The 15725-nt window shown below is 33.8% G+C and overlaps 1 protein-coding gene across 1 annotated transcript; it reads right to left on the reverse strand.

The window, feature by feature from the left end:
• Nucleotides 1-312: 312 nt before the first annotated feature.
• Nucleotides 313-3829, reverse strand: LOC131622115 (uncharacterized). The gene is made up of 3 exons (XM_058893164.1): nt 3788-3829; nt 1129-1950; nt 313-969 (listed from the first exon to the last, which is right to left on the reverse strand). Exons 1-3 carry the CDS (start codon nt 3827-3829, stop codon nt 313-315), a joined length of 1521 nt encoding a protein of 506 aa, XP_058749147.1.
• Nucleotides 3830-15725: the final 11896 nt, after the last annotated feature.

Consider the following 15725-nt stretch of genomic DNA (forward strand, 5'->3'; position numbering starts at 1 on the left):
CCGGTGAAACTCTTCAGAGACCTATGTGACGTATTGTCCATCTTCACTTCTTCTATTTTCAAATCAATAAAGCATTTAAAAAGTGAGCTAAGCAATTAAGAGCCCGTGGATAACCATGGATACAAAGGGTGCTTAAAACCTTCCCTTTGTATAACCAACCCCCCGAACCCAAAATCTGTCAAAAGGTCTTTTTTTCTGTTCTTTTATGCCTTTCCTAAATATTGGAAAAAATAAAAGTCGGTGGCGACTCTTGCAAAAATATAAAAAATAAAAAAATATATCAAAAAAAAAAGAGCAAGGAGTCAGTTCTCCTCAAAAAACCGAGTTTACAAGCGCCACCTGCAGCGGCCTGGCATTCGGCGAATTGCCCTCGTCGGAGCTCCGACGGTCGTTTCTTCTGGGCGGGTCTCCTTTCCTTGTGTATTTTGAAAGGTGGCCCTCTTTCATCAGCGTCTCGATGGCGTCCTTCAGGTGTATGCACTCGTCTGTTAGGTGCCCGTGACTCTTGTGATACTTGCAGTATTTAGATTTGTCAGTCCCCAGCCTAGTGGGATTTGACTTTGGGGGCTTGATGTTGGAGTTCTTGAACTCGGTGTTTTTGCATTCGGCCAGGATCTTCTCGCGCGAGGCGTTCAGAGGGGTATAGTCGTTGAACCGACCTGCTGGCCCCCTGCGCTCCTTTGCGTCGTGGGGTCTGTCGTCCCTCCTTTTATCATTTGTCCGGCGCGTGGCCGATTGGTCCTGGCTTGAACCCCGAGCAGCGTCATTTCCCCTGGAGGCTTTGATGGCGGCAGCTTCTCCCTCTTCGAAAGAAATGAAAGCTTGGGCCCTTTTAAGAATGTCGTTCATGGAACGTAATTTCTCTATCTTATGGCCTTCTTGAATTCGCTTCCGGGGATTAGCCCTCTCTCGAGGAGGTACCTCTTCATGTAGTCGGTCGTCTGCACCTGGACGGCCTCTCTGTTGAACCTGTCAAGGTAATCCCGGAGAGGCTCGTTGGTTCCTTGGACAACAGCTTCGAGGTTTGCTTCAGATTTCGGCTGTCGACGAGAAGCGGTGAAATGGCTCAAGAAGAGTTCCTTGAGTTCGGCCCAGGAGTGGACGGAATTGGGTGGAAGATTTCTGTACCGGGTCATCGCCCCTTTCCTGAGGGTGGTCGGGAAAATCCGACATTTGATGGATCCGTGGACGATATGGTACTCCATTACGAGCTTTCCGGATGCTTTCCGACAAGGGGCTGCGGAAATCTTCCTCATCGCTGGCGCTCGGAGTGACCGAGCGATTACTTCGGCGGGTATTTCCCGACGTCTTTCCTGATCTCCGGCGGTCGTCCCTGGGGGAGCGTTCGCGGGGTTCTCGGTCTTTTTTGGAAAGTCTTCTGTCCTCTTGATCGGGAGAAGGGCTCTCGATTATGGGCTCAAGCCTCCGATTTTTCTTGCTCTTCCGTGGAGGGGAGCGTGAAAAGGATCTCTGTCGGCGGGACCTTTTAGGTGGTGACCGCAAAGATGACGGGGAGCGTCGGCGGGTCCTTCTCGGTGGGGAGCGAGAGGAGGAGGAGCGCGAACGATGGCGTCTCCGTGGGGGAGAGCGATATCGCTGCCTCTTTTCCAACCTCTCGATCCGTTCGCCTTGATCTCGGATGAGACGGTTGGTTCGCTGCAGCTCTTTGAGGAGGAGGAGGGCTGTGGTGTCCGCTTCTCCGCGGGCATCGTCTGCATCCCGATGGTGCTCGTGGCGAGCCCTCGGTCTTTCGGGCGAGCGGGTGGAGGAGGTTGCGGTCTGCCCATCTCTGTGGTCAGTCTCATGTTGGACGCGAATCAGCTGTTGCCCGGAATGGGTTTGGAGCTGCTCGGGGGTCCGATTGTTCCGAGCTGGTTCCTCTTCGTTGTTATGAGGCTGGGGATGCTCGGTCCGGTTGTTCTGAGCTTGCTCATCTCCATTGTTCTGAGCCTGCTCGATGTGCTGAGGTCGGGGCCTTCTGGCGGACTGGGGGGTCTCATGACCTGACCTCCCATGCCCCTCAACAGTGTGTTGTCGCCCCCCCCCCCCCCCCCCCGTCGGTGTCGAGCCAGAGTGGATTCCTCGATCATATCCTGGAGCTCGAAAGGGTCGGGAGTTGGGATGGTGACATTGTTGTTGCCGGCCATGACGATCGTAGGATGTGTTAGCTTTGATCTTTGTTCTTTAAAGAAGGGGGAGCTTAGTTCCCACAGACGGCGCCACTGATCGTACCTGATCAGAAGAGTTGTCAAGGCCTGCTCGGATGCTGGTCTTCGTGAAGTGAAGGGGGGTGTACCTGCAAGGTACTCCGATGCCAAAGTGAGTAGAGGAGCAAAGGAGAGCAAGTACAAGCTAAGGTTAGAAGTGAATTGAATACCTGACCCTCTACTGAGAGAGGGTATTTATAGCCCCCAACGCTGGGCCATGATCACGCTAGTGGGCTGGATTCCCAGGCCCAACTAGGAGACTGCCAAGTTTCCTGGGGGGAAATATCGGAGGTGCGTGATGCCCTCTGTCCTAGTTAACCGCTCCGGAATCCAAGGGAGACGCGGTCTTATAGGGGCCACGTGGACTCCGTAGTATTCGGAGGATTGGATATGAAGGAGTCCTGCGAGGAGCAGGGTCCTCGGCGAGGAGGGCGCTCGCGGAGAGCAGGGTCCTCGGCAGGGGTGTCAGCGGGGAGCACCCATGCCGAGCAAGGAGGTGACGAGCATCATTTCACATGGTGGAGGGTGCAACCTGGTTTGGGCCTCGAAGGTCCAGTGGGCCGAAGCTGCATTGGGCCTAATTCTTGGCCCAGTCCAGAACAATAACTAACATTAATGAATGCATTTTGAGGATTGTGTCGTTCAAGCTTCAAGCATAAGCTTCAATGGTGACACAAGGTTTCTACTATGCTATCAGTCTTTGATCATATTTTGTACTTCTGCAGCCGAGGTCTACATGCGTGAACCTGTTCAATCATCTTAGGTTTTCACCTACTTCAATTCCAATACTTTATCACGTAGCTCCTTCGGTCCATAATGGTTAATCAAGCTTCAAGATAACAACTTCTTGTTTTAGAATTAACAAATTTAGGGGGTAATCCATACACAGAAGATGCATAAATTTGTGATGAATCCACAAATTCGTCCAAAGTACAATACATCTTGGTTGACTAAATGATTTAATCCTAATTGAGTATGAAACTTGGATTATCAAAGATCAACCACTTTTCATCTGGTTGTTATCCATGATCTCTGATTTAGTGCTACCTTGGGTTCTTGCATGCAAGCACTCTTATGAGGTTCGGGATTGAATTCAAAAATATTTCAATGAGTTGATGAAAGAAGACAAATTGCATTGAATTATAGTATGTTTTTCATGTCAAAGCTATTGTTGATTCCCTTCTTACAATCGGCGAAACAATCAGTGAAAAAGATCAAGTACAGATAATTCTTAAAGGCCTACTTGATGAGTACAATTCATTTGTAATGCAAATGTATGGTGAAATTGGTCCTCCCTCCCTCCCTCTATGACGTTGAAGCTTTGTTGTTCAATCAAGAGGTGCAATTAGATAAATTTTGTAAAGAACTCATCCTAGAAAATGTCTCTACTAACCTAGATCACATTAATCAAGATTCAAATAATATTTGAGGCAAGGGAAGATATGCTCGAGGTCGAGGGCGTGGTATAGGTTGTGGTGGCTTAAGCAACCGTTCTACTTGTAACCTATGTGGCAAGTATGGCCATGTAGTGATGGATTGTTTGCACATATATGATTAATCATTTTCTCCTCATAAAGTACCTCTAATGGTGGCAACATAGAAAAAGTGAAGGACAAAGCCATTATGTCAGACTCAACAATTGCAATGGTAGTTACTCATTAACCAACAAGTCATACCCATGAATACTCACTACCAGTTGAAATTGATTTTAAAAGCTTGATTCATTTACTCAGATGCATCTCATCACTTAACTGTTGATGACTCTTGTTTACAAACCAAACATTCCTATCTAGGTTTCAATAAATTATAATAAAATATAAGCTTCCCTATTCTGAAATCATTTTTCAAAAATATTAATTTTCAAACACCCGCGCTAAGCACTCACTGTACCGTGCTAAGCGCGATACCTACTGTAATAAGACCCATTTTATTTTTAAACTAGTAGAAGACCCGTGCGTCCGCACGAGTAAGTCAAATCTTAAGATGAAAAATGTATTACAAGCGTAAAAAAAGAAATTTAAAAACTTGAATGAGGAATGTTAATTTTGCAAAACATAATATAGATGAAATGAATCTATATATAGTAGCTATGTAAAAAAAAGAACATGGAAATTCAATAGTAATACATGTAAAAAAAAAAAAAGAACATGATAAATTTAATATGTCTAATAACTATAAATATTTACAAATATGACTAATAACTATAAATATTTACAAATATCTCTGATAATTATAAATATTTATAATATTTTGTAGTTTAAATAAATAAAAAGGTATTGCGGTGATAATGTCCCGTGCGTGAATATAGTGAGTTTATGCTAAATATAAATATTTATAATATTTTATTGATTAAAATAAAAAAGGTATTGTGGTGATACTGTCCCGTGGAAACTTCTTAGATGAATAGTTTTCAATTTTAATTGGTATATAATTTATTATATGCAATTATAAAATATGAAACATGTCTTGATCCTCGTACAAACCAATATGAACCTGAAGTTTGAAATACTATTCATTTATAAATTTTATACAACCAATTATAGCTGCTTATACTACAATTGATGTGGATTCTCCTGTTGGAAAATCTAATATTGCAAATGAATTGAAATCGTGCATGAAGCATGATAGGAAAGTCGGTTCCAATGTTAAAAGTCCTCTACCAAAAAAAAGCAGCTAAAGTTAAAGATGACCTAAGTAAGGGTATGAAAATTCTAAGAGCACTTTGACCTAATTTAATTTTCAGTTCCAGATGAATAAATCAAGCACTTGAAATATGAAATAAAGAGATCTCGATAAACTATGTCATGGATGAAATAGAATGGAACCGAAATTGAGATAACCAAATAAAGTCAATATTGACAATGTCTTTGTATACAATATAGCGCTAAAAGCGATCAATGATAACGAGAATCATGATTCAAAGTCTATTAAAGATTATAGACTGAGTGAGAATTGGCCAAAATGAATATATTCAATTGAAGAAGAATTAAACTCATTTTATAAGTGACTCAATTTTAGACCTGTAATTCGAATACCTCAAGGTGTGAAATCAATTGGATGTAAATGAGTTTTTGTGAAAAAAACAAAATAAGAATGGTATAAACCTTGATTTGTGATTTTCACAAAGACCTAAGATTGATTTTGATAAAACATATCCACCTGTAGTGGACTCAATCGATTTTGAATATTTAAATAGCCTTGTAGCACATGAAGAGCTTAATTTGAACATGATAAATATTATGACATATTATTTATATGGTTCACTTAATAGTGACATTTAAATGAAACTTCCTAAAAGATTCAATATATAGAGGCACATGATTTTGGATCTCAAGAAAACTACTACATCAAATTGAACAAGTTTCTCTATGGGTTGAAACAATCTGGACGCATGTGGTATAATCACCTTAGTGAATATTTACTAAAGGATGGATATACAAATAACTCAATTTGTCCTTGTATTTTCATAAAATGATGTGAAAAAGTATTTGCAATAATAGTTGTCTATGTGGATGACATAAATATTATTGGAATTCCTGAAGAGCTTCCAAAAGCTATAAATTGTTTAAATAAAGAGTTTGAGATGAAGGACCTATAAAAGATAAACTATGTATAGGTTTACAAATTAAGAATTTGGATAAAGGAATATTTGTACATCTAGAAGGCTATATAAAAAGTGTTGAAATGCTTCTATATGGACAAATGTCACATGTTGCCCACTCCAATATGGTTGTTAGATCATTAGATATGGAGAAAGATCTTTTCAAGCCTCGAGAAAAGGATGAAAAATTTCTTGGTCCTGAAGTACCATATCCTAGTGCAATTGGAGCACTAATGCACCTTGCTAATTATACACATCTTGATATATCATTTGCGGTCAATCTATAAGTAAGATAGAATTATTCACCTACACGGAGATATTGGAAAGAAGTCAAACATATACTTCGTTATCTTAGAGATGTAGGTTACTTGTCAAATTCTCACAATGGTATATCAGAAAGAGGTTATTTGTTTACATGTGATGGTACAACCATTTCATGGATATTTATGAAACAAATCATGGCAACATCTTCATCAAATCCTGCATAACTATTAGCAGTACATGAAGTCACTTCTAAGAAATTTTTTTTAGCAACTACTACAAAGAATATCGTCTCACATATAAATATAGCTATATGAGCAATTTTTATTGCATTATCTTTGATTCACTAAAACTTAAAAAAAAAACCAAATTCATATATTGATGTAATACTCCCTCTGGTCCCATTTATAAGAAAATATTTTCTTTTTAGATACATTGAATAAATAATGTATCTGGACAACATATTGTCCCGATACATTATTTATTCAATGTATCTAAAAAGGAAATCTTTTCTTATAAATGAGACCTTATAGTTAGAAAATAATTATTTAATATTTAACTTCAAGATAGATTGATCGAGGAAAAGATTGCTTGCCTTTCCACATAACCTTAAAAATAATGAGGGGGGAGGCTTAAGAATAAAATAAAAATGTGCAAATAAGGACCGATTCCCGCTTAGAACCGGAGCACATCAACAAAATGCACTCAATCTGCACAATGGGATTAAGGACTGTCACTGGACCAATGGTCCTACAACATTATTGGACTTTTTTCCTACAAATATGTTATGAATGCATGATGCTTAACGTCACAAAATCAACGACTAATCAAAATGACATCATCATTCTTGTATTTCATCAAAGTCATATCATCATTCAACATACAACATCATAAGCACCATGGTCAACTCAATAAGCAATCATCAATTAATCATGTTATCAATCAACACAACAACATTCACCAAAATCAAGTACCGAGGCACGATAATTCACAAAAACAAGTTACATACAAAATGTCTTCTAAACCTACCCAAACGTGCACAGTAAATTCCATAAATTTCTCAAAAATTATGATATAAACTTCCCAATTCTGAAATCATTTTTTAAAAATATCAATTTTTGTTTCAGGTACCCGCACTAAGCGCTCCCTGTACCGCACTAAGCGCTCCCTGTACCGTGCTAAGCGCGATACCTACTATAATCAGACTCATTTTATTTTCAAAAGAACGCTAAGCGGGGTCTACCACGCTAAGTGGGCTCTACGATTCTGCAGAAAATTCCTACGCGACCTGCATCATACCAGACCTAAACTTTCATCCAAAAACTCGTTTTAATCCTTATTTTCCTGCGATTTAAGGTCTATGATCATAGTTCTAACATGTATTATTCATTTTAAACACCAAATTACAAACTTTCATCATACCTCCAATGATCTTCATCAAACCCCAACCTTCAATTCCATCAGCAATGGTGGATTTAAATCTAAATCATGTTATTAATAATCAATACAATAATCATCTCATCATACAACATGTTAAGCATACAATCAAACAAATTATCATCATAGATCATCAATATCATCAAGAACAACATAAAACCCCAACATACAACTAGCAACCCCTTAAATCAAACATAATACTCATGATAACCCCCTTACCTTAAATTATTAGCCTTTTTGAATTCCTACGGTTGATCTTCTCCTTCTCCTCTTCTTGCCCTAGCTCTCTCTTCTTTCACGTTTTCTCCAAAATTCTATGTTGAATGAGTAATTCTCCTATTTTATCTTTTTACCAAGTTAGCCTTAAGACCCTTATTATGAACTTCCTCATTTGCCCTTACTAACTTATCTCACAATATATCTCATTTTATTTTATTAAATAATGACAATGCTAATTAGACTATTTTATATTATTATTCTAACTAAAATCTTAATTCAACTACTCCACACACGTCAACACTAACATCACATGTCACATAATGTCATCGATAAATCTTTGTGACTCATATAATCACATCAAAACATCAAATAATCAATTAAATAATTAAATCAAAATATCGGGGTGTTACATCTCTCCCCCACTTAAATAATTTTCGCCACCGAAAATTATCTGACAGAAACAAGAACGGATAAGACTATCTCATATGATCCTCCCGCTCCCACGTCAGACTCTCACTTGCTGATCCAACCCACATCACCTTCACTAAGGCAATCTCTTTGCCTCACAATTTTTTCACTTCCCGTCATTCTATTCGCACTGGTGACGCTCCAATAGTCAGGTTATCTCTCACCTATAGATCATCCATATGAATCACATGCGAAGGATCCGAAACATACTTCCTCAACTGAGATACATGAAACACATCATGAAGATTCGCAAGCGTTAACGACAAAGCAATCCGATAAGCCACCTAACATATCCTCCTTGGTCTAACACACAAGCTCTCAACAAATCTTCCAATAACTGAATAGTCCTTTCAGTCCGACCATCTGTCTGCGAATGATACGCCGAACTCAACCTCAAAGTAGTACCCAAAACATCTTGCAAACTCTTTCAAAACCTCGATGTAAACCTTGGATCTCTATCCAACATAATACTCGAAGGTATTCCGTGCAGTTTCACAATCTCTTCAATATACATCTCAGCTAACTTAGAAATAGGATGGTTAATCTTCATTGGTAAGAAATGAGCCGACTTATTCAACCTATCCACAATTACCCAAATAGAATCATTTCCCTTATTAGTCTTTGGTAAACCAGTTACAAAAGCCATGGAAATGCTATCCCACTTCCACTCTGAAATGTTCAACGGTTGCATTAACCCAGAAGGTCTCTTATGTTCAACCTTCGAATTCTGACAAGTTAAGCAAGCATAGACAAACTCAACAACATCTTTCTTCATACCCGGCCACCAAAATAATCTCTTTAAGTCTTGATACATCTTCATAGCACCTGGATGAATACTCAAACTACTTCTATGTCCTTCTTCAAGGATACTCTTCTTAAGTTCTGGAACATCTGGAATACACACTCTATTCCCAAACTTTACCACGCCATTCTCATCAACTCGAAATTCACCTCCTTTACCCTGGTTAATCAATGTTAATTGCTCAACCAATTTCAAGTCGAATTTATGTCCTTCCTGAATTTCTTGGAGAATCCCATTCGTCAACTTTAACATTCCCAATTTCACGCTATCAGGAGTTGATTCATACACCAAACTCATATATTTGAATTGTTCAACTAATTCCAATTCATGCACCATCATCATCGACATATGCAAAAACTTCCTACTCAATGCATCGGCTACCATAGTCTTTCAACAATTCCAACCACCTTCTCTGCCTCATGTTCAACTCTTTCTGATCGAACAAGTACTTCAAACTTTTGTGATAACTAAACACTTCAAATTTAGAGCCAAAAAGATAATGTCTCCAAATTTTCAAAACAAACACTATATCGGCCAACTCTAAGTCATGCGTAGGATAATTCCTCTCATGAACTTTAAGTTATCTCGAAGCATAGGCAACAACTTGTCCATTTTGCATCAACACACCTCCAAGCCCCATATTCGAAGCATCACAATATACCACGGAAGACTCATTCGGATTAGGCAAAATTAATACCAAAGAGGTCGTAAACTTCTTCTTCAATTCCACAAAAATTTCTTCACACGCAACACCCCATACATAAGCTTGACCCTTTCGAGTCAACTGAGTTAGCGATAATGCCAACTTAGAAAATCCCTCAATAAATCTTCGATAGTAACCAGCTAAACCAAGAAAACTTCGAATCTCAGTTGTAGACTTCGGAGTCTCCCATTGCAACATAGCATCAACTTTAGAAGGATCTACAGAAATCCCACCACTAGAAATCACATGGCCAAGAAAACTCACTTCCTTCAACCAAAACTCACACTTCGATAGCTTTGCATACAACTTCTTCTCTTTCAACACTTGCAACACCACGTGAAAATGTTCTGCATGTTCCTCTTTTGATTTCAAATAAATCAAAATATCATCTATGAACACCACCACAAAATTAGCAGCATACTCAGTGACAGTTGAATTCTCTTGTTTCAGCGCAAGGAACTCCATCTCTTTCTTTCCCCGGACATCTTTGGGAAAATACTTCCTCAGGAACTCCCTCGTGAACACAACCCAAGTAATCACTTCACCAACAGCCTCTAATCTTTGACGAGTGCCAGCCCACTAGTCATCAGCTTCTCCAGCCAGTATATGAGTACCATAACGTACCTTATGCGCTGCAGAACAGTCCATCATCCTGAAGATCCTCTCGATCTCTTTAAGCCAGTCTTGTGCCCCATCAGGATCGTACTTACCCTTGAAGGTAGACGAATTCTCCCTCTGGAAATTACTCAAGCTACACGACTCATCAATCATTCCAGCATTAGGCTGATTTTGCATGACCGGAGCAACAGCCTCCAAAGCAGCAACAATTGCTACATCATTTCTTCCAGCCATACTTTGTTCACACCAAAAGTTAGCATCAAGGTTAGCAATAATCTATCGACAGTAATCCAACTGTCACACTACAGACTCAATAACCTGGTCATACGGACTGACCTGCTCTGATACCACTAATGTAACACCTTCTAACCCACAAGGAATATTCACAATATAATATGAAGTACATCAAGTAAAAATCACCAATAAGGGTGTCACATCGTCATGAAAACTTCACAAACAATAGTCCTGTTCCGTAACACGTGTTCTCAAAATTTAATTGAAACTATATCTCATTCATCATCATAAAAGCAAAGTATGTTATCTCGTAGCGGAATTCATAAAATACAAAAAAAAAACACACAAACAAGTTCTTTTCTTCAATTGCCTTTGTGCATTTGATCCCTCTTGGCTCCCATTTTGCTACAGTTAGTCCTTTTTCATCTAAAATGCAAAAAAAAAAAAAAGCATAAAAGTGCACAATAACAAGGATAAAACAACATAATTTGAATCTAAACCACACTTAAAAACAATCTAAAAACTATTGATCACAACCCATCATTCAACTTAATATAAGTAGATACCAACTGATTTACACTATTTTGAAATACACCATATGATTTGCTATTGAGACACCATTCTTTTATTTCGTATTAACCAATTTCTTAATCAAACATGTTTTCTTGTATGTTCTTGCGCTCATACAACTCTTTAAAATTTTTCCATATTTTCTATGCAACAACTTTGCTTAAACATGTGGATATATACTCAGTCCAACCACTTCCTAATTATAGCAATTGTCTTCTAATTTATCTTCTTCTATTCGCCATCAGACTTATCACTTGGTTTACTTTTTTTTCCTCGATATAAGTATCCAATCTTTACTAATTTTCTAGAATGTATAATTAGTAGAGTTGAACTTAATCATATTAGACTTTTGATTTTTCTTTATTTAGAATGCACAAAACAAGCCAACCAAAACACTTTGATACCATTTTGTTAAAAAATAACCAAATAATTAGTCGCTTTAAAGCTGAATATTTTTTCCACATTTGTGCAATTTAAACACACAAGTATCAAAATCAATTTTAGAACAATATAATAATAACATAAAAATTAAATAGCAAAGACACCAAATTTTTAACGTGAAAAACTTCTTTTAAAATAAGAGAATAAAAACCACATAATCTAATATAATAAAACCTTATACTATATAAATAATGAGTGCTCAAAAGTTTCTTTAACAACACTAGCTAATAATAACATTCAATAAAGATAGAGAAAATACACAACCAATTAACAATACTTCTACAAAAATGAATATTCTGAAACAACAATGTAAAATTACTAATTAAATAAATAAATAAAATTAATGAAGTGAAACAACATAATAAATTTTTAACAAAAATTGATAAAATATCACACGCTCATTTCTAATGGCATTTAGCATGGGTCATTGACTTTTTGTTCAGCATGGAGAAATGAAGTTTTTAGACATCAATATATTATTATTATTATTTAATTTGAACGGTTGTGATGAATGATTGGTCTACTTTAATAATTTTTTATTAGATTTTAATTTTTAATTATTTAATGTTTTTATATTAAATAATATATTTTTAATTAAAAAAATAAATAACTCTCGTTTTATATTCATCTCAAACATTCATCTTCTTCGTCTTTTAAATTCAGATTTCAAAAATTAAAAAAAAAATCTAGAGTTAAAAACAAAACACAAATCTAATAAGGCAAACTCAGATTTAAAAAAATTCAACCTAAAAAATTATTCATCTTCATCTATTGAAGAACACAATAAACATCTCAAATCTGTCAATTTTACTCTTTTAAAAATCCAAATTTCAAACTCAGATATGTTATGAGAATCACTCAGTCAAATTTAAAAAAACCATACCTTATTTTAATTTTAAATTTAGAAAAATTTAAAACAATATTTAATTTCAATAAGATCAAACAATGGAGGGAATAAAAAAGAACAAAAATACAGTTTCAACTTCAAATACATGTAGAGCAAGACAAAGGCAAATACAACCTATATGATACCAATAATCGATAAAATAAGAATACAAAATAATTACAAAGCAAAAAGAAAAAGAAGCTTAAATCTAAATATATTGAATGTAACTATTTGGATTTGGATTCTCGGCAGCAGGAATAATAGCAGCCAATTTTGCAGCAGCATAATAACCATTGGATTGATTAAAATTAATGAATTTGAAATCCAATCATTTATATTCCAAAGCTATCTTTTATTTCTTTAATTGTTATTATGAATTAATTAAATATTACTTATTTATAATGCAATATTTTATTTTACAAATTTATCCGTAACTAATTTTATAGAAAAATAATTACTGATTAATATATTTAAATTTCAAAACATATTTCTACTAGAATTCAAAATTAAATATTAATTTTAAAATAATTAAATATAACATGTAAAAAAATAATATTTTTTATCAAAAATGTGTTTCGTTGGTACTCGACACATATTAGTATTTTATGGTGTCATGCATTTTCAATAAATATTTAGTAAATAATACGAATGAGAAAAAAATAAAAAAAATTATTTTCAATAAATATTAAGTAAATAATATGAATGAGAAAAAAATTAAAAACTTAGGAAAAATATTTTAATAAAAAGATATTAAATAAAATTGGATAGCTATAATATATTAATCAGGAATTTATTTTTTCTATAAAGTTAGTTTTGAGTAAATTTGTAATAAAAAGTAAATAACATTATAAATATATAATATTTAACCAATTACATTTTAAATAAATATTAAATAAATAATAAAAAAATATGAGAAGAAAAATGAATAAATAAATTGGGAAGAATATTTTAGTAAAAAATGAATAATTTTAATTTTACAAAATTAATTATGAATAAATTTGTAAAATAAAAAATTTCTTTGTAAATCAATAATATTTAATTAAGTATAATAGATAATAATAATTAAAGAAATAAAAGATAACTTTAGAATATAAATGATTGGATCTCAAATTCAATAATTTTAACCAATCCAATGGTTATTATGTTGCTGCAAAATTGGCTGCTACTATTCTTGCTGCCGAGAATCCAAATTCGTAACTATTTCGTTCTCTTTAAAATCTAGATTTTTTTTAAATACAAGTTTTTTAAACATGATTTTTTTTTTCTTGTTGGTCTTTTTGAAATCTAGATTTTAAAAAGAATAAAGTTCAAATCTGAGTTTTTCTAAAATTTGACAGTGATATATGAGTTTTTCTTTGTTGGTATTTTTTTAATGTAAACACAGAAACGTACATATTTTGAAATTTCAAAAGAAAGAAAATGAACTAAGAGATAGAATAAAGAGTTATTTTGACCAAGTTTGTTAACAAGTAATTAAATTCAGATTCAATTAGCAAGATAAATTATTAATAGAATTCAAATTGCTCATCTTTTTCTTGTTAAATTAAATTGATGGAATATGTTCAGAAGAAAGATGGTGGAGAAAGATTAGTTAAAAGTGATTTGATTACATTTATATACGTGGTTGATTAATAAGCAAATAATTAAATTGCATTTATTAATATTAATTAAACAATTATATATATTTATTACCTAATGACTTGCAATTACAAGTTAAAACCATGGTTGAAAAAAAGTTAATGGTCCAAGCTAAATGTCACCCTCATTTCTCACTAAAACCAATTTTCTTTCTCTTCTATGATTCTTTACTTCACGTTTTTCTTCTTCTCTAATAACCATTTCCTTTTTTTGTTACGTTGTCGTTGTTCTAACTTTACTTATTATAGATTCCAAAATGCCTCATGAAACATAATACTACATATACACGTGAGTTTGGTCCACTAAACAATCCATCCACTTTTTATTTGAAGACTTATTTTGGTCCTTCACAAAAATCACACAGCCCAAATTAGTCCCTCACAAAAAAAATAACTCGATTTAATCTCTTACAAAATTTAACCGGACCATATTAGTCCTTTTGTTAATATTTTTATCAAATCGATTTTTTTATATTTTTAAGCCTGGACTGCCACGTTGACTTTTATTTTTTATTTTCATTTTTTAAAAATTAAATTAATTTTTAATTATAATTTAATTTTTAAACAATTCTGATTTAATAATATCAAAAAGACAAAATTATTTTTTATAAGGAATCGAACTCAATACTATTAAACAATATCTTAAGTCTTTACCACTAGGCCAATATGCATTCATAAAAAATAATTTCCAAAATTTTTAATAATATTATAATTATGAATTTAAAACAAAAATTATAAAATTTATATCAATGGAGTTTCGAACCTCTTTGATTTACTAATTTCAAATAATACACCAATTTAAAATGTAAAACCTCAATATATTTAATCAATTAAAAATAAATTAAATCATATGTAATTGAAATTAAATAACACACAAATAAATATTTATTTATTTCAAATTAATTCAAATTAAATAATAATTAATTAGTTTAATATTAATTCAACTAATTATTAAAATATTAATAAATTTAGATTAAATAATCAATTAATTTTTAAAATTATTTAGTTAATACAAACTAAATAGTAATCAATTAATTTAATAGTAATTCAATTAAATATTAATTTATTTATTTGATTAATTTTATTTAGGATTTATATTTCATTAGTTTTATTTTTAAATTTTTGTATTATTTAAAATTAGTAAATATTTATTTTTTTGTTATTTGAAATAAATAAATATTTGTTCTGAATTATTAAGTTAAGTATTCATTATTAATAATATTAACAATATAAGTTGACTTGTATAGTTGTAAAGTGACTATTATTTAACTTGAACGGATTTGAATTTGAGACCCAGTTGGTACAAATTTTAACTTTTTTATTTTGTTTTAAATTCTACATTATTTAATATTTCTAAAAATTATAAGAATTATTTGTCATGAATATACATTGGACTAGTGGTAAGGACTTAAGATATTGATTAAAGGTCATAGGTTCAATTCCATATAAATTTTTTTTTTTGGCTTTTTTGATATTATTAATTCAGAATTGTTTAAAAATGAAATTATAATTAAAAATTAATTTAGTATTTTAAAAAATGAAAAATAAAAAATAAAAGCTAACGTGGCAGTCCAGTCACGGTTTAAAAGTATGAAAAAAAACCGATTTGGTAAAAATATTAACATAAGGATTAATATGGTC

This window comes from Vicia villosa, unplaced genomic scaffold (genome assembly GCF_029867415.1).
Source record: "Vicia villosa cultivar HV-30 ecotype Madison, WI unplaced genomic scaffold, Vvil1.0 ctg.000024F_1_1, whole genome shotgun sequence".
NCBI lineage: Eukaryota > Viridiplantae > Streptophyta > Magnoliopsida > Fabales > Fabaceae > Vicia > Vicia villosa.